Genomic DNA, 22311 nt, shown 5'->3' with positions numbered 1-22311 from the left:
GACAAAGGTGGACAGAGAGAAGTAGGGGTTTGCTGAAGAAGAGCTGGCTGCAGTGGTGGTGAATATGCCCGTTAGAGGTAGCTGTTTTGGGGCAGGCATGGGCAGGCTGGCCGGGCAGCCGCTCTGGATGTGGGTGGTGATGCTCTCTGCTCTGCTCATGGGCAATGCCAGTGCCTGCCCAGCCCTGTGTACCTGCAGTGGCACCACAGTAGACTGCCATGGACTGGGTCTCAGGACCATGCCAAGGAATATCCCCCGCAACACTGAAAGACTGTGAGTACCATCTGTACTCTAGCTCCTTGTGTGTGTGTGTGTGTGTGATAGAGAAACTCCCTGACGGTGTCCCTCTGTCTTCTTTTCTTACTGTTTCTCTCCTTTTTCGTTGCTATATTGTATTTTATTGTAATGCCTGAATATATTATAGTGGTGCACATGACTTTGTTTAGACTGAAGGAGAACAATAGCCCTGGCTGTAAAACTGTATGCATGCGTGTGTGTGTGTGTGTGTGTGTGTGTGTGTGTGTGTGTGTGTGTGTGTGTGTGTGTGTGTGTGTGGGTGTGTGTGTGTGCGTGCGCGTGTGTGTGTGTATATGTGTCAGTCAGTCAGTCACTGGCATTCCAGTCAGGTATAAATAGGCATGAGGGACTGGAAAGAGCAGGAGCAGATGTGTGCCTTTCACATGTGTCCATAATTTACTTACCTGCTTGTTTATGCTTGCTGCATTTATTTTGTATTTTTTTCTAAATCCTGAAAGCAAATTTTTGCTCAACTTTTTAATGTGACATAAATTTAGAGATTAAAAAGTAAAGTTTGACTTAAAGTTTAAATCTTAAATGATTGTGAGACAGAACCAGATTTGCTGTCTGGTCTGTGGTTAACTTAGATTTAGTTATATTTGGGAATATGCTTCCCCCATTGTGTCCTGTCTGTGTTGCACTGTGCCTCTCTTTACCACCCCCCCTTTTCACTTTCCTCCACTCCTGGGCCAAAGACTCCCCTCTCCCCCCTTCTCATGCCCCCAGAACACTCACTCCACAAATTGTTAAATCATGTAGAAAATTAAGCAAATCTGCTACTTAAGTGAGTCTTGCACGAGGATCACGTAGCTGTCTTGTAAAACAGGATGGGAGACGGAGGGAGAGGTGAGGCAGACGCCGGCTTGCAGAGTGGAGTTTCTCTGTCTTTTCTGACATTCCTCTGAAATATTCATCAGTAAATCAGAAGTGAGGAGTGCAAGGTGGAAATAGATTGTTCTATTTCAGCTTTTAGAATATCAATCCTGAATAAAACATGCTGTGGGAACGGAGGAGAGAAAGCCTGTGTCAGAGGCAGCGTTGGCATAGTGGGAGCTAGCTACATATTTTATGCTTTTCATATTTAATTTCTAAGAACACCCTTTTTTTTGTTGCCTGGCGGTCTGCATGTTTCCGGGTTGCTTATGTGCACATGTCGGCTCAACATTGAAGCAGAGGGGAAACATGGTCATTTTGTGGTTTCCTTTTACATGAATGGCCATTCACACAAGAAATATACCCTGCCCCTCCACTCAAGAGCATTTTTGTGTTAAAAGTTGTTTGTGCATTCATAGGTCATGTACAGCATTTTTATCACAGTAACATCTCTGGATGTTTTCAAGCACGTCTAGTTTCTAGCACACTCAGGACGCTGCATTTTAAACATGAAGTGTAATAAAGGTCATGTGTAATTTATTCCTGGGTCGTTGCCTTTTTTTTTTGGGTGTGTGTGTGTGGTGGTGCATGTATTAGCTGTGTGTGTAGGTCATGTGGAAGATACCCAGTTTCCACTGAGGGGGTACTACAACAATAGAGACTATCCTCTTCTGCGGGCCGTTACATAGAGTGATTCATCAAGATGATTGTGCAAGTCAACGCAGCCCACCTTGCCTCTCATGATGGTCCCATGTGCATTGCTAGATTTATGTGTATGTATTTTTCAAAATGTGTGTTAATGTGAATGAAATTGTGCATGTGCCACTGGGATCAAAGATGAGTAGTGAGTTAGTCAAGTTTTTATAGAATTGTCCCAGAAGTTGTTGGCCCTTGTCTTTAAGCTTTGTAGAAATGTATTTAAATGTGTGATGTTGCAAAATGTTCTTGCTTGACTGTAATGGGAGGAGGAGGCGTAGTGTTAGTGCTGAGAAGGAAAGCAGATGCAGACTAGAGAAAGCTAACAAAGTAGAAAAGGTTGCACTTCACTTTGCCAGCCTGCTTTGCTGTATGTTTATGGATATCTGTGTAAACAGGGTGATGCTTTTGGGAGATAGAGTGTGTGTGTTAGAGAAGGAGGGGGTTGGTTTTGGGAGAAAGTGTGTGTGTTTGTGGGGTGGGGTGTGTGTACGGAGGGTGTTGAGACAGACAGCAGAATCCCATTTGCACTTGTCAGTGTGGGTTTGGATCAGGTCTGACCCCTGCGCTCCTCAGACTGAAGCCTGTAATGAGACTGTGAGCTCCACGTATTAAAATCACACCCTGCCTCGTACGGGCCACCGGCCGCTCCCTCCCCCTCTGCTCCCTCTCTGCATCCATCCTCTCTCTCCATCTCTTTCCTTGTCTGTATTTGTCTGCTGTGGCAATATAGCACATGGTAATCACATTGATATCAGGTTACGATGAGAGAAAATGAAAGTGACTACACAGACAGTAAAGGTTGTTAGTTGAGCTTTTAGGTGGACAGGTATTGACCAAACCTGCAGCCCTTCTCTCTCCCTGCTTTATCTCTCTAACAGCCGGGCTGCTTAGATTAAGTGTGTCTCATCTGTGAATGAGTTGATTTGCAGAAGGGGAGGAGCTCTGTGTGTGAGTGTGTGTGTGTGTGTGTGTGTGTGTGTACCTTCATCTAATTGCAAAAAGCCAATGTATTGATGATGTATTTTCTGAGCCAGAAAATACCCTGTACTGAGATTTGGGGGGATGTTGGATCTCCTCCAGAATAGGGAAGGTGGAGGCTGCACACCATATGTGTGTGTGTGTGTGTGTGTGTGTGTGTGTGTGTGTGTGTGTGTGTGTGTGTTTGTGTGTCTGTTTTCGTGCATGCCTGTATAAATCTGATGTTCACTTGTGTTTGTTCATAAACTTGAGCATGTGCCTCCATATGTGCGTGCGTGTGCTCAGTGAATAAGTAATGTTAGATGAAAACACATGAGGTTTGGTGGTGGTTGAAGATGAGGGGCTCCCTCACTTCGATAACCATGTTTATGTATTTGGGGGTCGGAGGTGGGAGGTGTGTGCATGTGCCAGGGAATGCCTGCCGTGTTTTTGGCATCAGCACAGAGCTGGTACAACTGACAGCTCACCGGCCACCTGATCCATAATTTACCCTGACAAGACTGAACACACCCTCACCACTACCTGCCAACTCTGGCTATGTGACTAAAGTGGAAAGAGCGAGATGGGAAAAGACAAAGAAGCGGGGTGAGGGGTGGAGCTGTGGGGGTCGAGAGCAGGATGAAAAGATCCTTCAAGGCGAGGTTGGCACAGTAACTGAGGTGGTTATCACTAATGAAGGGATTACTGCACAGAGGAGTGAAGAGACGTGTAACTCAACCACAAAGCTAACACATGAATAAACAAGATTATGTTATTTATTATAAAGGGCAACATAGGTCTACCCCCGAGGCAGACTGAATTTCATTCAGGTCCTATTTTACAGTCTAATATATCCATCCTCATAGCCGGTAATCCCGTGAGGAGTGATAATGCCTGGAATGAAGATCATTCAGAGAATGTTTATGCTCAGTAGAGGATTGTGAAATTACAGGCCTGGGACTCAGTCAGTTCAATTTACTGCCTGCGCTACACAGCTGTGGCCTTTTCTCTTGTACTGAATACTGAGGTGGACCCCATCGCTATAGCTGTCTTTGGAGCTCAGTGTTTTGTGAGCTGTCTTGTGAGCCCTCTGCCAGACAAAGTATGTGGTAATATAGATATTGTAGACCAAAGTAGTTCCTCCTGTGGCACTCTGTGCTGTTTAGATTTTTCAACTGGTCAATGCATTTAGTCACCATTTTACATTTTACATATATGCACCATAAGCGTGTTGCTTGTCTAAGCAGAGTAATGACAAACTGCAGAGCATCAAAGCCAGCTGCTGTGTGTCTAAACCCACCCCAGACCCACTGGCCTGCTCTACTGATGAGTGCAGCTACTTTATGGAAGTGTTTAAATTGTACTCATGAGAGACACGCACACCCTCATCGCACTGACCCCATCAATCGGATGTGTGTGTGTCAAAGAATGCCTCGCAACACCAATGCAAATCCATGCACTTTTTGTTTTTACTTGTGCTTGTCTGGCATGCTTATATATGATGTGTGTGTGCATGTATATATGCGATTGTACATGTGTGATTGCTTTTCATGCCTATCTAAGAGTGGCTGTATCTCAGCAGACCATGAAAATTGAATTTGGAGAATCCACCTGGATCACCTTTCATCTCTCAGAAGTCCATCTTCCCTTTTAACCCTCCTGGCTAACCAGTAAGAAGCTGGCAATGAAGAGTGAAGGGGGTGGGTGATGTGTGTGTGTGTGTGTGTGTGTTAAATTGAACATCAGTGAACACTCTCCTGACATTGTGGATATGCCTTCATAATCCACATTTCACGCTACTCAAGATGCTTTTGATGTGAAACAAGTTTGAGAGGATATTATGGGCAGCAATCCAGATGCAAGGGGTGCTTGAGATCTGCATCCGTCTGAACACTTATCATATCAGTGCTGTGTTCAGTGCAACATTGGGGTGCTCCGCTCTGCATAAGTCATTCTTAATTCTTAAAAAAATAGATTAATATATCAATTATCTTCTCGATTAATCTATTAATATTTTTGTCCATAAAATGTCAAAATCTCTTGTTTTGTCAGACCAACAGTCTAAATTCTCACATTTTAGCAGCTGAAACCAGTGAATGTTTGGCATTTTTGCTTGAAATATGACCAAAACAATAACTTGATTCACTCACTTAATTGCATTATCGTCCCTGTTTACGCAGTGGCGTTATCTGCTCGCAGATATCCTCGTAAAAGAGCTGGAGGAATGCAGATATTTGTGTGCTCATGGGGGGGTGGGGCAACAGACAGTTTCAAGCACACATGCAGCATCCATCAAATTACCAGTCATCAGCGCACATCTGTCAGGCAAACGTCTTCTCAGTCTTCTGTGTGGAGTAACTGAAACATAATAGATGTGGCAGAGCAGATGTTTTGTCCACATGATACACTTTACAGTCAAAGTACATATTCATACAGCCTAAATGCCTTCATGCGGGACTCAAAGCCACAACAGAACCTCAGCGTCTGTCACTGAACAAACTACAGATACAGTATAAACCATGAAAGACCCTTCAGTCTCTGCTTCTACTACAGCCCAGTGTGTGTTCTTTTTCCAGCCTGTGGCAGTAACACACATTGGAACAGATGTTTAATTGATTCACTTCAGCCTGAGAGAGAGTCATAAGTTATCTATGTTTGATCAGAAAGTGGCTGCGTGCTACTTTCCTGCCTTGTCTTTTCCCTGGCTTCTTTTTCCCATCTCCCACTCTTACTTGCTATCTGTCTACTTTTTGCTTACATCAGCATCATGAGTCTCCTTGTCAAGGTTGTTGTTGTAGTGTGAAGGCCAGGTAAAAACTGCAAAAGACAGATGCTTGGGTTTTGGTCCCTGACTTTTACCTGTAGCTGTTTAGAAAATGAGAGAGGCAAGATGCAGGAGACCCTGCATGGGTCAAGGTTTGTGTTATATGTGTGTGTGTGTGTGTGTGTGTGTGTGTGTCTGTGCAATGCATGTGTAGGATCTGCTTGATGTTTACCTTTCCTATCTGTAATCTTGCTCCTGAGGCCTGACTGAGCAGAATGAAAACTGTAAATAGCCCTTAAGGAGCCCAGAAGCTGGGAAAACACTCTCAGACGTCTATGCACACACACGCACACTTAGACGCTTGCTGACGCACACACACACTAAAAATGTACAGTTGAGGGCCTTAACTGCTCGTCTGAAAGCCACATTTCAATGGGAGGGAATGTTTTGTTCAAACTGAGCAGAAATCTGACCTCTCAGTGTGGATAGAAGTGTTCCAGTTGGGTTTAAGAGTGTGTTATTTTGGTCATGGTGGTCTGCTTTCTCTCGCTCTCTTTCTCTCGCTCTCTTTCTCTCTCTCTCTCTCTCTTTCTTTCACTGTCTCTCCATCTTTGAGTAGGAGGTGGTTGTGAGCCTGGATGGTACGGCCTGGTTCTGCTGCCTGTCGGCCCAACTAGTATGTAGGTCGCTTTCTCCTCAGTCTCCTAGTTTACCAGGCCTCATCTCTCCACTGACGTTTCCCAGACAGGCCGTCAGCTTTTCACAGCTCCCTGGCTACTCGCAACACTCCACCACACTGCTCCACACCGTCGCTTTAAGGCAGCTAACAACACTGTCAAAGCAGCTCTGTCTTCTTGCTGTCTCTCAGTGACTCTATCTTTGTTTTTTTCCCCATTCTCTCCTGCGTGTTTCACGGCTGTCATGTCCATATGTTGTAGAGTCTGGAGGAGGAGGAATGCTTCACTCTTCCGCAGCTTCTCAACCTGTTCAGTTCATTCATTAGGGAGAGTGCTTGCTGTTTTGGTCAAATAGCGTTATCACTGTGTGATTGTGGTTAATGAGCATCCACGCTTGGGCTGTACATGACCTCAGGCTTCTGATCATCAGATTGTTTCCACAGTGAGTGAGAGTGGAGAGCACCGTGCCGCTGATCCTCAATCAGCTGGCTTCTGTCTTCCCTGCCAGGCTAAAGCTGTTCAGGACAAATGGTCCTGTGGCGCCGACAGCAGCGATACAGAATGACTGCACTGCAAAACATAAGCACCTTAATAAGTAATTTAAGTCTAATTTTAAATAGGAAGGGGGTGAGATGCATTTACTTCCAGTCAAAATCTGCCTTGTGTAGAGTTCAGTCTGAATGAACTTTGACTTGCAAAATAGCTAGACTCACCAATGTCCAGTTTGACCTCTAGATGAAGGATTAGTAAAGGAGTGACTGCATGGCCATAAGTGTTAAGATGAAAAGAGGGTGAAGGGAATTAAGTGTATGATAAAAGGTGTGCTATTTTAAATTTGTGAAATGCTTTTGTTAGCCTGCTAGCCATGTTTGCTAAGCTTGCATCCCTGGCTACATTGTGTCTTGTCCTGCATACTTTTTTTTTATCACAGCCTGTGAGTAGGTTTTGCATTGGCAATTGTTTTGTGGCTGCAAGCATAAGACCATTAGACTGAAGCTTGGTACCAACAACGACCCACCTTTGGGAGTCACGTCTAACCACAGTATTGGGACGCAGTTTCCTGTACATGGCAGATGTTCAATGCTCCCCCAACCTTAGAGTCCAAAGTGTGGCAGCAGTTAAGCTGATCAATTTAAAATGAACAGCTTCACGAAACTGTTGAGATGTGTGAACTTCAAATAGAGTGGTCGCCTTATTATACCTTGTTTTAAGTAATGATCACTTTGACTTGTTGCTACCTGCACTGTCCCACTGCGGCTATATTCATTTCAATTCTGCAGTGTGTCTGCATAAATCGATAATGTTGCTGAAAAGCTGCTCAAACAACGGTACTTACTCTTGTGATCGTTATGTTTTTCTGCTCTGGCCAGCTCCCAACAGAACACAATTGCCTTCCCCATAGGCGCTGTTTGTGTACATGCCAGTAGGTGTGCTTGTGTGTATTCCTTGTTGCAGTATATTCAACTGGTCTTTGTGTATGTGAGTAAGAAACAGAGCACATGTGGATATTTGTATCTGCGTGAGTGTATTTGTATGCAGGCCTAAGCAAACCAGTGTGTTTGCTTATCTTCCCTCTAGTCTTGGGGTTTCATTTCATGTAAAGTTGCTCAATCCGAACCAGGTCCCCCTCAGCTCCGAGGGACCCCAGCAGCTGGCAGAAATAAACATAATGAGTTTTTCAGCATTGTAGCAGTGCTCTGAGCCCCTTTGAATTATAGAGATGTGGAGCGTTGGAGCGTAGCTGCCGCATGTCCACCCAAGAGAAGGTACACCAGGAAGTACTCCCAGGCATCAATCAACTTGGGACGGAAGATGAAGAGGGATTAGATAGTGAAGTCATAAATCCACTTGCTCTCCAGGAAGTGTGTCAGCGCTGGGAATCCTTACAGAGTTTCCAGAGGATGGAATGGATTTGACTGAAGCAGTTGGAGGTAGAAATCCTTCGTTGTAAGAACTGGGAATGATACCTAATAATTTTCAGCCTCTAAAGTAATACTGCAGTGCGGTAATGTGAAAACCCGCACAAAGCCAGTACTACAAAACATCTGTCTATGAAAGGAGGGAACGTGCCTTTACTGCTGTGCCAAGAGCCATTGCTTAGCTTCCTTTGATTGTAAAACAAAGAAAATAGCAGTGACTGATATTGTAGCTAATAAACAGCAGATTTTTCTTTGAGGCATTGACACCATTACTCTGGCTTACAGTGCCCTTATACAGACCTGGAATCAACACAGAGATGAACGCCGCTGACTCCAGACTTCAGACTTTATGCATGTCTAGAGTCCATATTCTCTTACCTTTCTGTATTTAAGGTGTGGGTTCACCTCGATTTGTTCATCCATGTAGAACTTAGCACCAATGTTCACTGACCATGTGTACCACCACTACTGTGAGTGTGTGTGTGTGTGTGCACATGCAGAAATGAGTCCCCGGTCTAAAGCTGATGTGAATCCCAGCTACTTTCCATCAACCAGAGCATCAGAGCATCCTCACAGACAGGAGTGACTTGCAAAGTTTCCCCGGAGACAGAATACTTACGCTTGGGTCAGCAGACATCATCAGATGGGTCAAACAGCAGGAGCACTATATATGGGCCATGTGCTCTTATCATGAAGGCCAGTGTGCACTTTATTAGCAACATTTGCCTTTTCTATGCAAAATGCATGTGTGGGACAGTGAATTTCATAAATGTACAGCTCAGTGTAATGGTTAACTGCAGAAGGTCATGCCAACATGCGCAAATCATCCATCCTTGTAGCAGACGAGCTACAGAAGGAACATTATTACCTGGGCAATTTTCAAGGAACTGATCATCACCTGGGTAATTTCAAGTACTTGAAAACATTGCACAGTTTCTGTTGCAAAATGCCAATGGAAAAGGTCAGAATATGGCATAAACAGTGTGGATCCTGACTTGTTAAAACATCATAGGCGGCTGGTGGCATTTGAGCATTGCCTAAATGTCACAGCATTGCTGAACAGGTGCATGGCCAATATGTTTTTAAGATGGGCGCTTTTTCAGCAGGATAATGCAACATCCTCTGAAGACGTTTCCAGGAATAGTACATCTAGTTCAGTCACCAGATCTCAACTAACAAAACACTTTGAAATGTTGTTGCATAACGGCTTTGATTAGTCAACTCTGGAGTACACGCAGAAACTATGGCATGTCTCTTATTACAGGATAAAGAAAGACCTCGTTGCTGTAGGAGAAAAGTGTGGTTTCACTTGTTTACGTGAGTCATTTCTCCGCATATTCCCCCCTGCCACCCCTCTGTCTCACTGACAACCATCTCTCTCCCCTTTCTCCTCCTCTATCTTTCTCCTTTTTAATGTCCTCCGGGTGTCATCAGAAATGACCACCCTGAAGATAAGACATTGGGAATCCAGAAGTGTGTGTGGGTGTATGTGTGTGCCTATCTGCGTAAGCACCTGTAATGAGCACCACATGTGTGTGTATCGGAGCCCAGGCTAATGAAGCCCAGTCCATTATTTATTTCCCGTGGCCCTGTCGCTTGGCCTGCCGATGCACCTGTGTACACACACGCACACACACACACACACGCACCATCTGTCTATAATGACCGTTCTCTTTCGTACTGCATAGCGCTACAGTCCCTGGAGTGGTCATTAGACGAGAGAAGGAGAGAGTGACTGAGGGAGAGAGACCAGCGCTTTCGGCGTAGATTTTGGACCAGTTTTTTGGTTGTGCTTTGGGGTGGGGGGTTGGGGGGTCAGGGTAGGGTGGACCCATAATGCTCAGAAAATGCAGTAGCAGAGAGGAACATTAGCGTGCTTTGCCTGCTTTCTTTTCCCTCTGTCATGAGAATACAGTCTGCTACTGAGGTTAAATATGAATCTTTCACAGTCTTCTGCAGCAACAAAGGACAACACAAACCTTTCTTATATCAGCAGAGGTAACTGAGCGTGCCACAGTCAAGTTCAGCATGCTACATTTAGAGTTATCAAATAAACAACACTTTGGAAATAATTATTGTAAGCCACTAGAAGATGGTTAACTTGGAGGTACCCAACAGTAAATTCAGCACCTCTCCTTTTCAACTATTTTGTCTCTCACTTCTTTTGCAGCGATGGCCAGCTCTCAGCAGGGAGGCTGCTCCCATTATATCCACAGCACTTAGCTTTCTGGCCTTGTGGCCCTACCCAAATCCCCTCTACTGGCTCCTGCTAATCCCCGCCAATAGTAGAAGGACAGGGCAGACAGAGAGGGAGAGGGGGGTTGTGGGTGTTGGTGGGAGAGGGCTGGAATAGAAAGACAAACAGGCAGCTCAAATGTGGCTTCCATTTTAATAGGACTTCTTAATATCTCCCAGTGGAATAAGAACTGTGCGTGAACTTCCCTTTAACACAACCTTTCTGATTCCACTCGTCAAAATATGTTACATGTCACACCACATCCAAAGCAATTTGCATTTCATAAAAACACCAGCAATTAAAGACATTCTCAGCATATATTACACCAGTAGCATGCTTTAGCAAATAGCTTGGGGCACTGTGTGTGTGTGTGTGTGTGTGTGTGTGTGTGTGTGTGTACCATGTGTGCCTGAAGTGTGTGGTTGTGTGTGTGTTTGCAAAGCTAGGATTTTGGCTCAGGTATCAGTCGACAAAGATGCCTCCATTCCACTGTCTGCTCCTTTAGTCATCAGGCTTAACAGGTTCAGAGGGAGAATAAAGATGAATTATTCATATATGTTTGCGTGTCTGTCTTCGCAGGGAGCTGAATGGGAATAACCTCACACGCATCACCAAGAGCGACTTTGCTGGACTAAAGTACATCCGAGTTCTGTAAGTACTTTCCTCCATGTTCATGTGTGATGTTGAGATGTTTGTATCTGTATCTGTGGTGCATGTCGCTGTCTGAGTTTATCTATTCATGCATACCTGCATAGCTGTATCTAACCTTGCAGCTCACAAGTTGTACGGACTTGCTGCTCAAATTAGCATAAACCCAGTGAAGTGGAGATGCTTCCGTCAAGAGTCCTACTCCAGAGTACATTAAGCTACTGAGTGACTGCAGCTAGTGAAGTAATGGACTTCTCTCTCACTGTACTCTGTCTATTGTAGTAGCACTTATTGTCCCTTAGACACACACTCACTTGCCCTGTGTTCCCACACATCAACATGTAATGTGTACACAAGCGCCAGTCCTAAATAGGCTCTCAACACAGTTAACACATTCAGGTGAAGTCATTGACTCACCCTGTGTTGAAATTCAACAGCACTTGTGACTTCAGGTATTAAAGTAGTTGTTAAAGTGTCTACATGTGTGCATGTGTGTGCACACACTTGTGAGTAGTACCATAGGTGTTAAAAACACTGCCAGAGGGGAAGCTGCGTAGACCTGAACATGTTTTAGATGTAACACGAGCTGCACATAATTCCGACTACCCAGCAAAGCCTGACTATTTTCAAGCCTCATCGTTACTCGCCCATCCCCCTGTCTTCCCCTTCTTTTCTGAGCTTCCGCTCACTTGTTCCTTCTGCTCCTTGTCCCCTCTCATCTTCCTATGCATGCCTCCTTTTCTGCACCACCTTCTACCCCCACGTGGAGGTTAAATGCCATCGTGTCGGCAGCTTGTCACTAGCAAGTAAGAAGGAAACAACTCTTTGCAGGGGTACTAAAGACAGAACTTCTCTCGCTGTAAAGCCTCTGATTCCCTCACAGCCACCACTGTGCTACATGTTACACACACTGCTCACTTAACATGGTGTATGTGCATGGCATGACTGTGTGTGCAACCAGAAAAAAGTCTGTCTCTGTGTATTGGAGGGGCGTCTGTGGAGCAACAGACTAACAGTGGGTTGACCTCTGATCCTGCTGACCCCTGGGCAACCCTCAGAAGGAGCCAAACAGGAACAGAGGTTTATCTTTACAGTCAGCTGCCATCTATCCTGTCAGTCTAAAATCAACACAGCTGATTTACCTCCAGTCGTCTGGCACTGGTTGCTTGGCTGGTCTAAATCAGCAATGTGTGTGTGTGTGTGTGTGTGTGTGCGTGTGTGTGTGTGTGTGCGTGTGTGTGTGTGTGCGTGTGTGTGTGTGTGTGTGTGTGTGTGTGTGTGTGTGTGTGTGTGTGTGTGTGTGTGTGTATGTATGAGGACACACAGAACAATAGAGGAACTATCGGGAAAAAGTAGAAAAAAAGAGATCAGAAAAACTGAAGGCCACATGCCCCCAGACTGTCTGTAAAAAAGTTTTCAAGCAATTCAAAAGTACTCATCATGATTTTTTTTACTTCCATCTAAATTCATGAGAAAGAGATCGGAGGTGAATTGCACTTTTCTCTCTATGTTTATGGAGTGCGAACAGTGATTAGCATTTATATTCGATGGAGAGGAAGCCCAGACTGCTGAGTTGCAGTGCGGCATGGCCTCACAGGAGACATGAGAGGTCGCCTTCAACACAGAACAGTTGTATACGTAATGAAGGAAAGCTCTTGTTGCTTCTAAAGCTGCTGGACGCTTTTCTCTCCTTCCTGGCCTTGTGTTATTGTAACACTTCCAAAACCATCCAAGCCTCTTTTTTTGAGCGTTAGCTTTGGCAATGTAGGTGAGGAAAGGATGTGTTCCTGCTTGTGTGCGTGGACTGTATGTTTGTGTGCATCCATGTTTGTTTGTGTATGACTAATAACCTTGATGTACTGCCTGCAACTTTGATACTGTCCAACAGGCACACATACAGCCTACTTTCCCTTGATTGTGCCAATTGTAAAAACCTTGGAGCCCACCTCAGTTTCCCCTCTCACACTTTCTGACCCCATGTCTACCTTTCGTCTCGTCTCCACCCAGCCGCTACACCCAGAGGACCACACCAGAGCCCGGACCCACACTTTCTGAGCACCCTTAGAAACTTTCCTGGCTGCTATTCCTGCCTCTTTTGCCAAGATTCCACACTGTGCCCCCCAGTCCACACCACTGCCCTGTGTGTGTGTGTGTGTGTGTGTGTGTGTGTGTGTGTGTGTGTGTGTGTGTGAGATGTTGAATATACTGCACCCAGCTTGAATATACATACTGCAAGAAGTCTCGCCACCCAAACCCCAAAGCCCCCATACTTTGTTAAAGCTTGAGTGACCGTCTACAGACTCGTAAAAAAGTCAAAGCCCCTCTGTATCACATACTTTCTAAGGCTCTCTTTCTGTCCTCTTTCTGCAGGCAACTGATGGAGAATCAGATTACTGTGATCGAGCGCGGGGCTTTCGATGACATGAAGGAGCTGGAGAGACTGTGAGTACCACCCAGGGCTGTCTGTAGATAGGCTGACCAGAAATAACACATTTTTATGTCTTTTCTAAACTTGCTCTTCAAGTGAAAAGCCCACCCTTCTACTGCTCTGTATTCAGTACTGGTATTAGTTGAGTGTAATGAGACTAACAGGAGGAAGCGACCGTAAATGGAGTATCAAGTGTGAGGCACTTCCCTGCCATTCCATTGTGGTCAGATGGTGCTGAGAGGGTACAGCGTGGGTTGGGAGTATTTTTTATTAGCTTTGCCTTACAGGAATGCCCTCGGTGGGATATGTGGGCTAAGAGGCCTCCCCCACCGCAGACCCTGGCTCATCTGGACAGCACCGGGACTCCTCGACAGCTTGTAAACTGACTGGGAAAACACACAGACAAACACAGTCAACCACACCTCAACCAGCTCATTAGCAAATCAATAGTGCTACCCACATGGAAACCTGCACAGCAGATGACTTTATGGACACATGTCGTCATGCACACATAGCGGTTAACTTATAAAAGACTTTCCCCTGATCTGAAACCCACATAGACAATTTACATTACCAAACCCAAGGCCGTGTACAGCTCGCCTTCTCTCCTTCTTCATATTAAAGTGATCCCAAAAAACATTGGGTAGACTTGTCCATGTGCCAGACCAACGTGGAAATTAAGCAGCTCGTTTCTCTAATGTTTAAAAGCCACTAACCCGTCAGCAGGTACATTTCAGTGTGAACGGAGAGGCACCACACCATTAATGCCCATTGCGTACTAAATCTCCACCTCACCTGGCCAGGCGCTCTTCTCAATGTACACAGTGAGTGGCACAGGTCCCAACATCTGTCTGACTGTGTCTGAGGGAATGGCCGCAACCTGCCTTTCAGATTTGCAGCCTCTCTGTGCCACAGCCGCTGCATTCACTCCCATGTGCCTCCAACGGACCATTCAGGGAGAAGAGAGTTGTGGTTTCCAACGGATTAGCAACAGACTGTTCCTCGTTGACTTAATTGTTGTATTTGCATAAAGCCTGCCAGTCTTGGACGTTAGTTGTTTGACATGGAGTCTGTTGCCAGCCACCATTCCTGTCAATGCTTCCTTACTTGAATAAGCTCATCCATTTCTCTTAATTTTATTTAGGAACATCTTGTTTTGATAGTTCACCCCAGATAAAATCAGTTCATGTTCAGATAACTGGTGGGTGTAATTCACTTGTTTAAATGGGAATGTTGCTATTCCGCTACTCTGGGAAAAGTCAGCAGAGCACTGAATTCTACTAGGTGCAGCATTGTAATTTAACTGCACAGACATAATTTACGGCGCTGTCTCTGACTAGAAGTTTAATTCCCCTGAACTTTCAGTTGGATATTTATGTGACGTTCAGAGCACACTGAAACACAATAGCCTGTGGCTAAGCCGATTCTACGGCAGCTAGCAGAAATTATTCACAGCCTACACAAGGGCACACATGCATAGACACACACACATACTCACTGGTTGATCATATGTTTTCCCTGCCGCAGGCGGCTGAACCGTAATCAACTGCAGCAGCTTCCTGAGTTGCTGTTTCAGAAGAACCCTGCCCTGTCCCGATTGTAAGTACATTCACTTTTTTATTTCAATTGCACACGCTCACTTTTTCTTCTCTGTCAGTGCACACGCCATCTCTCTTTGTCTTTTCTTCATTATGCAAGCCACCAATGCAATATACAACAATATACTACACGACACGGTTTCAATAAGTCTGATGAATGTTTGCTGTGGTTTGGTTTGGTTTAAACACAATTCACAATTTACGCTTCAATTGGACTTGCTGGAATGTCATCAGGTTTCGACATTCTGACTTATTAGGTGAAATTTGTACTCAGTGTCTGTAAGACAAAATGAACGGCACGAGTGGAAATCTGAGTTCTTTGCACATCATTGGGCCTTCACGCCAAGTCATCTGCAGTTTCTCTGTGCTAGTTGCGAGTTGGTGTGACACTGGACTTGAACTAAGGGACACATTAGACTTTGAACTCTGTTCGAGGTGAAAGGAGGTCTGTGGTGGTCGACTTAATGAGGTCGTTTTATGTCACAGGAGAAGTCCCCAAAGCTCACTCTGCCAGTGGACTCATATACCTCCATCGTATGAATGAAATGTGTCATCACAGTTTTCATTCCGTTTCCACTTGTTAAAGCCAGTCCCATACTGTCACACACCCACACACACTTACACTCATGCGCCCCATGCAGCGAGACGATCCCACAGTAATGCTAAACTTTTATTCCCATCTGCAACAAGGCTCAATGTTTTTTCTTTTCTTTTTTTGGGATAATCAGTGTCCCTGCTGGTAGCTGATCATTCCAGCTCCCATTATTCCAGTTCAGATTACCTGGAGCATCTGGGAATAATGAAACAGTGGGACATGGAAAAATCATTTCCCTCCCTTCAATCCACATAGTGGTACTACTAACCCATGATCCCGGCCTCAGCCCTCCATCTGTTTGTCTTGCGTTTGATGTTTAACACCATCTTGAATCTATCTGTCACTTCCTCGCAACTATCTCCTCACGTCACCTATCATTATGCCAAAACCAACCTGTGAGGCTTTAGGGCAAAGCCTCATCCTTTGGGGCAAGGCTGGCCTGCTTGTGGCTTGCTAACACTGAGCAGCGCTGAGATGTCTGTCTAGCTGCAACAGACACAGAGCAGACCGAGGCCTTCCAGACCAGCGGATGGCCTTGAACAAGCGTGATTAGTCCATCTGGAGCAGCAGGGCTCTGCCAACAGCCAGAGGATTGTGCTAACACAGCTCCCCTGTTTCATCCAATCTAACTTCACGCTCATTATTCTAAACGTAGCGCTGGCTTCTCTGCCACGTTCTGGAGAATGAGACTTTGTTTAACATTGCTTAATCGATTCGCTATGTGTCTGTGTATACACTCATTTGTTCTTCATCCTTGGCTGGATAAAAGAGAACCGTAATGGACCTTGAAGCTTTTCAGGTGTGGAAGTGCCGCACATTCTTCAGCAGTTAAAACAAATGTACAATCCAGGGCCATGAAATCAAAAATAATGCAATCTTTATGGTCCCTGTGTTTGATTGACAGTTGCTACTTTATGAAAGACTTCTAGTGCTTGTTAAAAATTAGGTCTAGTAGCTTGGGATCAGGAACAGCGGTAGAAGACAAAGGTTTTTCCTAATGTGTTTTTTAACTCCTGAGCGGTGAGTCTGAGCCACACCATGGGTTCTGGTTCCAGTCTGATGCGGTTAGGTTACAGCCTTGTCTCGCTCCCGCCAGCAGCTTTTAATGGACTTAAAAGGTTCTCGGCTCCCAGGGGAAGACTTTCGCCGCTATTTCACGTGTGCATTTGTGTGTGTGTGTCTGAGGATGACAGAGAGAGAGACAGAGAGTCTATGGTTGCATATGTATTTATGTGTGTTTTTGCACTTGCTCAAAGTGCTCACCGGGGCTTGTTAGGGTCTGCCTTTATGATCCTAACAAGAGAGGTTAATGTGAAAGCCCGCTGCCCTCAGGTGGAGCACTAACCCAGATGGTTTCTCTTCTAAGAATTAATTGCCCCCCTTCCCTTTTTCTGTACTTTTTACACTCTTCCTCTCCATCTCTTCTTCTACCCTCTTTTTCTCCCTTTTTGCTCTTTCTGGCGTGAAAGTTTGAGGAAAAGCTTGTATAACAAAGTGGCTATTTGTCTTAGATATCCCGCTGAGAGGACAAACAGAAAGAAGGACGTAGGGGATAGAGGAGGGACGAATGACAAATGAGAACGTTGCTCTCATTAAACTTTTGAGAAAAAGCTTGCTGGGTTAATAAAAGGCTGTCGGTTAAATGAGCAGAGGACTGTTGATTTGTGGGTCGTTTTTAAACACTTGACTCCCATGCAGTCATTAAGGCAACGGCATAATGAGTTTTCACTACAAAGGGAAGATGGAGAGTTAATGCAAGTCTTCTGTCGAGAACACAGATTTTGAAAAATGGCAAATTTCCTCTGGGCTCTGGGAGAAAAAAGAACAAATTCATATTTAGAAATAATTACTTTTTATCTTTGCAATAATTCTGCCAAACCTTTGTTGGCTTCATGTTCATGTACAAAACAGAGAATTTAGGTTGTGCACGTTTATTTTACAGAGCTACGTGTTCTGCTTTCTGTTTTGAGAGCCTACCTCTTTATCTACACCCTCGCTCCTCTGTCTCTTCACATGCCTGGGAGATACCAGAGACACTGATGCATGAGGGGCAGAGGAGAGATAATTGGAATTGAAAAGAGATGATTAGAGATAGTTAGAGTTAGTTAAAGCTGCCTGTGATGGATGGCACCGACGAGAAGGCATGGGAACGGCGGCGCAGAGGTGAGAGGCTCAGCGCAGAACATCAGTGAACAATAACAGTGAAAATAGAGTTGCATTCATCACTGTTAACGACCTGTTGCTCCCAGCCCACCACCCCTGACTTCTCCTCATCCCACTTCCACTGCACTTCAGATCTGTAATCTACTCATCCATGTCTGTAATTAGTGTCTTTTCGCAGTGGGAGAGCAGGAGGAAGGAAGGACCGCGGGATGGAAGAAAAAAAAGAGGGATAGGTGAGCAGAGTTGGAGGAGTGAAGAGCAGTTAGCCTGATAGCTGGCCCCCGGGGAATAGCATCTGGTTTGGGCTCAGGATGGGAGGTTGAGGGAGGAGGAGGCGAGGGGTATTTTGCGGTTTTTGATTACCGTGTTGCTTGTTGCTGCCACAAACAAATGCCGGCAACAACACAGGCTTGTTTGAAGGGGTGTTGCTTTCATTAATGGCTAACGTGTGGTATTACGTGGTGGGGTGAGGGGACGGTTAGGAGAGGTTTTCCCTTGTGTAATCCCCCCGGGAGGTATGAAGGAGGGAGGAGGGAGGAGGGAAGGGTGTGATACAACCTGCACTACAGGGGAGGCGAAGAAACCCTGGCAAAGGATCGGAGAGGGGATGTGTCTCATCCCTCTGTAAGATCTTTCATTTTCGTGTTAATGCTTGACGACGGGTATCCTGATATACACAAACCCTAAACACACGCGCTGAAATATTGGCTGGGTGACACACATTCATATGTGCACACACACAAGAGAGAGAGAGAGAGAAAGAGGGAAAATGTAAATAACACTAATTAGACACAAACACACAGAGAATAACACTATAATTACATCTCTGTGTGCTAATGTGTGGATGGCAGGCATGCACAAGGGATTACGTTCTTTATATGGCTTTGACTGTAGATAAAAGAGCGGCTTCAGCTATGTGTTGATGCGGAGCTGCCTGTTCTGTGTTTGTGTTGGAGGGATGCTGTGTTTTCTGTTTGTTGATTGCTTGATGCTTAGGGAACGGTAGCTCAGTGTGAGAAGAAAGAATTGTTTGGGAGAAGGAGATCTAGAATAAATAATGTGTGCTATCATTAAACCTATAAATCATCTCTCTGTCACAGTGTTCCCGCTTGTTTTTGGCTTTGTTAGCATTCGATATGCAGTATTTTCCCCTTTTCATTTGCTGCAGAATGATTGGCTTGTAAACTCGCTCTGGTGTTCCAAGACTTTTTGTGCCACAAAGCAAGCAAATTAACTTTTTCAACTTTTAACTATTTGTGTATGACTGGCTGAAAGACTGATGTGAATGTGTTTTTTTCTCTCCTTGTGACTGTTTTGAAGTGTTTGTATAATACTGTGCTGTGTGTGTGTGTGTGTGTGTGTCTCTGCATGCATGTGTGTCTGGCAGGCTGTTAATGGTCCAAGCTGGTCTTGTCGTTTCCTTCTCTTTGTCTGTGCTTATGAATGACCTGCCTCGACGTGCTAGGTCTCTCTCTCTCTCTCCCTCAGAGGACCGTTTGGGCCCCTGCTTGGCAGCAGTCCCCATGGCAACCCGTCTTCATCAGGAGGTTTCTGTGCCATCGATGGCAGACATGCTGATTTCTTGACTGCAGTTTGTCTGACACTAAGTAAACACTGACAGCAAAGACTTTAGTGAGTAAAGTTAACTTTAGACACAATGAAAGCAAAATACCTGCATGCATCAGAGATTCTGGCTACTAAAAGGGTCGGTTCACCCAAAATTAGGAGTTTGTTTGCTTCCCACCAGAGGTATCTGCCCTTACAGATAGTTTTGGTTGAATTAATACAGATTTGAGATGTTTGTCTGCGTTTCGTGGAGTTGACAACACTAAAAGATTTTGTAATATCTCTTGTCTTTGATCAAACTGCAAATTGAAAATAAAATTTAAACACTGATATATGTGGATTATCCAGAGTAACAGGGACACTGTTTTTGGAAAGAGTTGCTGAATTCCTAAAATGGTATTTGCAAACCTGTCAACACCAACAAAAGTCAGGTCTCCCATCCTACTGGGGTGGATGTATTAAAACTTGGATAAATAAAACCAAAACTATTTGCATGATTATATACAACTGGAGTTAAGTGAAAGTTTTTTGCTAATTTGGGTGAACTTGACTTTTTATGGTCCAACTTTCTATATGCAGGGCCTATGCATCAGTTTAGGTTTTTAGCAGGAGTATGAAATACCTGACCTGGCGGCCAACCGAAAAATACCAGGCAGGCCTTGTCCCTGCCCCTCTTCCTGCCCCTGTCCTTGTCAGCTGGTAAAAGTGGCTTTTATGGCTTGTCGCTGTTTTCTTTACGAGTCGGACCGTGTGTGAGAGAGAAATGCAGACCAAACCATGTGAGGAGAGCGGAAGCCAAAAGGGGGTAATTTAAAAACCACTCCGCCATCTGAAATATTCACAACCGCAGCACAAGGGGAGCGAGAGAGAAAGAAAAAGAGGCGGAAAAAAAAACAAGAAGAAGAAGTAAGTGAAAGAAGAGAGAGTGTGAGATGGCCAGAGGTGCAGAGAGAGGAGCGAAGATGCGGCGAAAGCAGGAGAGAAACAGCGGTGTTTATATTTACTAACGATTCTGTGTCCTTCCTCATGAATAATTGAACAGATGGATTGAGGCTTGTTAAATATTCACACTAGTCAGCGCAGGGACATCAGTGCTGTTTTGCGTGTGTGTGTGTCCAGTGTCTGGTACACACTGCTCTACATACTCCCCCATACCAACTCTGATGCTCTAAATATTCTTACAAGCAAACATGAACAGTCACACACACACACACACACACACACACACACACACAAGTTCTTCTGCGATGACCATCCCAATCATACACATGTGCACGTCTTCTTGTTTGTGTGTGTGTGTGTGTGTGTGTGTGTGCATGTACGTCTTCACGTTGGGGACTGGCCTGGTCATTATGAATTGATACGGCATGAATAAGACATCACAGTGTGGTCTAGATCCGTCATGAGTATACACACACTGGGATTTCACTCGCGGAGCTGCCGAAGGAGGCCTCCTCCTCCTCCTCTCTGTGCCGCTGCCGACAGTTTGCCTCCTGTGACGGCTGGCTTCGCCTGGTCCAGATTGGAACTGACACACACGGGAGCAAAGGCTGCCCTCATGTCCTCACACACACACGCACAAACACACACACACCCACACCTTGGAATCTCCAAGCAGGGGCTTGTGGAATGCTGCAATTCTGGCCAGGAATAACAACCCATATAGTGCTAGTTGGGTTGTCCTGCTTGTGTGTGTGTGTGTGTGTGTGTGTGTGTGTGTATGAGCACATGCTTTGTGGATGTGTGTGTGCATAATGGCTCTGTACAGTTAAGCAGCATGGAGTATGAATGCAGCCATCAGAATGAAAAACCCGGCTCATTCATCACAGGCTTAATAGAGTGCAATCTCCCTGCAATAGGTGTTTCCCTCACTCAGTGCATCTGTCCATCTCGTTACGGTTCGGTTCAAGATCTGGGGTTTCGATCAACACTATCTGCTCTGGATCATCATGTGGAAGTGTTGTGTGTGAGGAGCTTAGCAGGAAGACTACAGTGTCTGTGTGTAATCTCTAGTTATGAGCTGTTAGGGTCTGGACTTGAGACTGTGGAGCTCAGAGTTGGAAGTAACCCAAGCAGACCCAAACACAGCCTCTCCTCCCTTGGGCCTGGAGAGGGAGAGAGAGGAGGATTGAAAACCCTTCCCAACATCCTCCGAAGTAGGAAGAAGATTGAAACTGCCCACGCATGCGCATGTGTTGTCGAGCTCACATGCCCAGCCAACCCACACGCGTACAGTAAATGATTGTTCCAGCCCTATCCTGTGGCCTCGGGCTCTGTCTCTGATTCTGAGATTTAAAAAGAGCAAACAAACAAACTGCAAGGCAAATTATGCTGTCACACACACACACACACACACACACACACACACACACACACACACACACACACACACACACACACATGCAATCACACAAATGCCACTGCACACATACTTTGCCCACCTCCTGCTGATGTGCTGCAGTAGCAACCAATGCTCTGCGGGGCTCGGACTCAGGCTGTTTACCTTGTCTGAGGAAGCGGAAGACACACACACACACACACACACACACACACACACACACACACACACACACACACACACACACACACACACACACACACACAGAAAGAAAGAGTTGGGAGGTGAAATGGTTCAGAAAGAGCTTCATATTTTCTGAACAAGATCTGATCCAGTTGCTTGGGAAAAGTGTGGTGTAATGGATGGAAAGAGATTTTTGGATTTTTAGTTGTGTGTGTATATATGTAATTATAGGCTTTAGACACATCCCTTTATCCCCTGGAAGGAGAGTCTTCGGTTGAACTCCTTCCTCTTCCCTGTGGCTATATTTCTGTGTGTGTGTGTGTGTGTGTGTGTGTGTGTCTCTGGGTTCTGTCTCCTCTCTGTCTGTGGT

The 22311-nt window shown here is 45.2% G+C and overlaps 1 protein-coding gene across 2 annotated transcripts in view; it reads left to right on the top strand.

Moving 5' to 3' along the window:
- The first annotated feature begins 127 nt into the window (after positions 1–127).
- The window catches only part of slit1a (slit homolog 1a (Drosophila)), an 83373-nt gene continuing 61189 nt past the window's right edge, over positions 128–22311 (top strand). For both annotated transcript variants that reach the window (XM_070915430.1, XM_070915428.1), the window contains exons 1-4: positions 128–273; positions 11002–11073; positions 13441–13512; positions 15026–15097. In XM_070915430.1, coding sequence (XP_070771531.1) covers positions 128–273; positions 11002–11073; positions 13441–13512; positions 15026–15097 — 362 coding nt within the window. The remainder of the gene's footprint in view (positions 274–11001; positions 11074–13440; positions 13513–15025; positions 15098–22311) is intronic.

Source organism: Enoplosus armatus, chromosome 12 (assembly GCF_043641665.1).
Source record: "Enoplosus armatus isolate fEnoArm2 chromosome 12, fEnoArm2.hap1, whole genome shotgun sequence".
Lineage (NCBI taxonomy): Eukaryota > Metazoa > Chordata > Actinopteri > Centrarchiformes > Enoplosidae > Enoplosus > Enoplosus armatus.
Note: the sequence above shows the minus strand (reverse complement) of the source record. Positions and strands in the feature narration are given on the sequence as shown.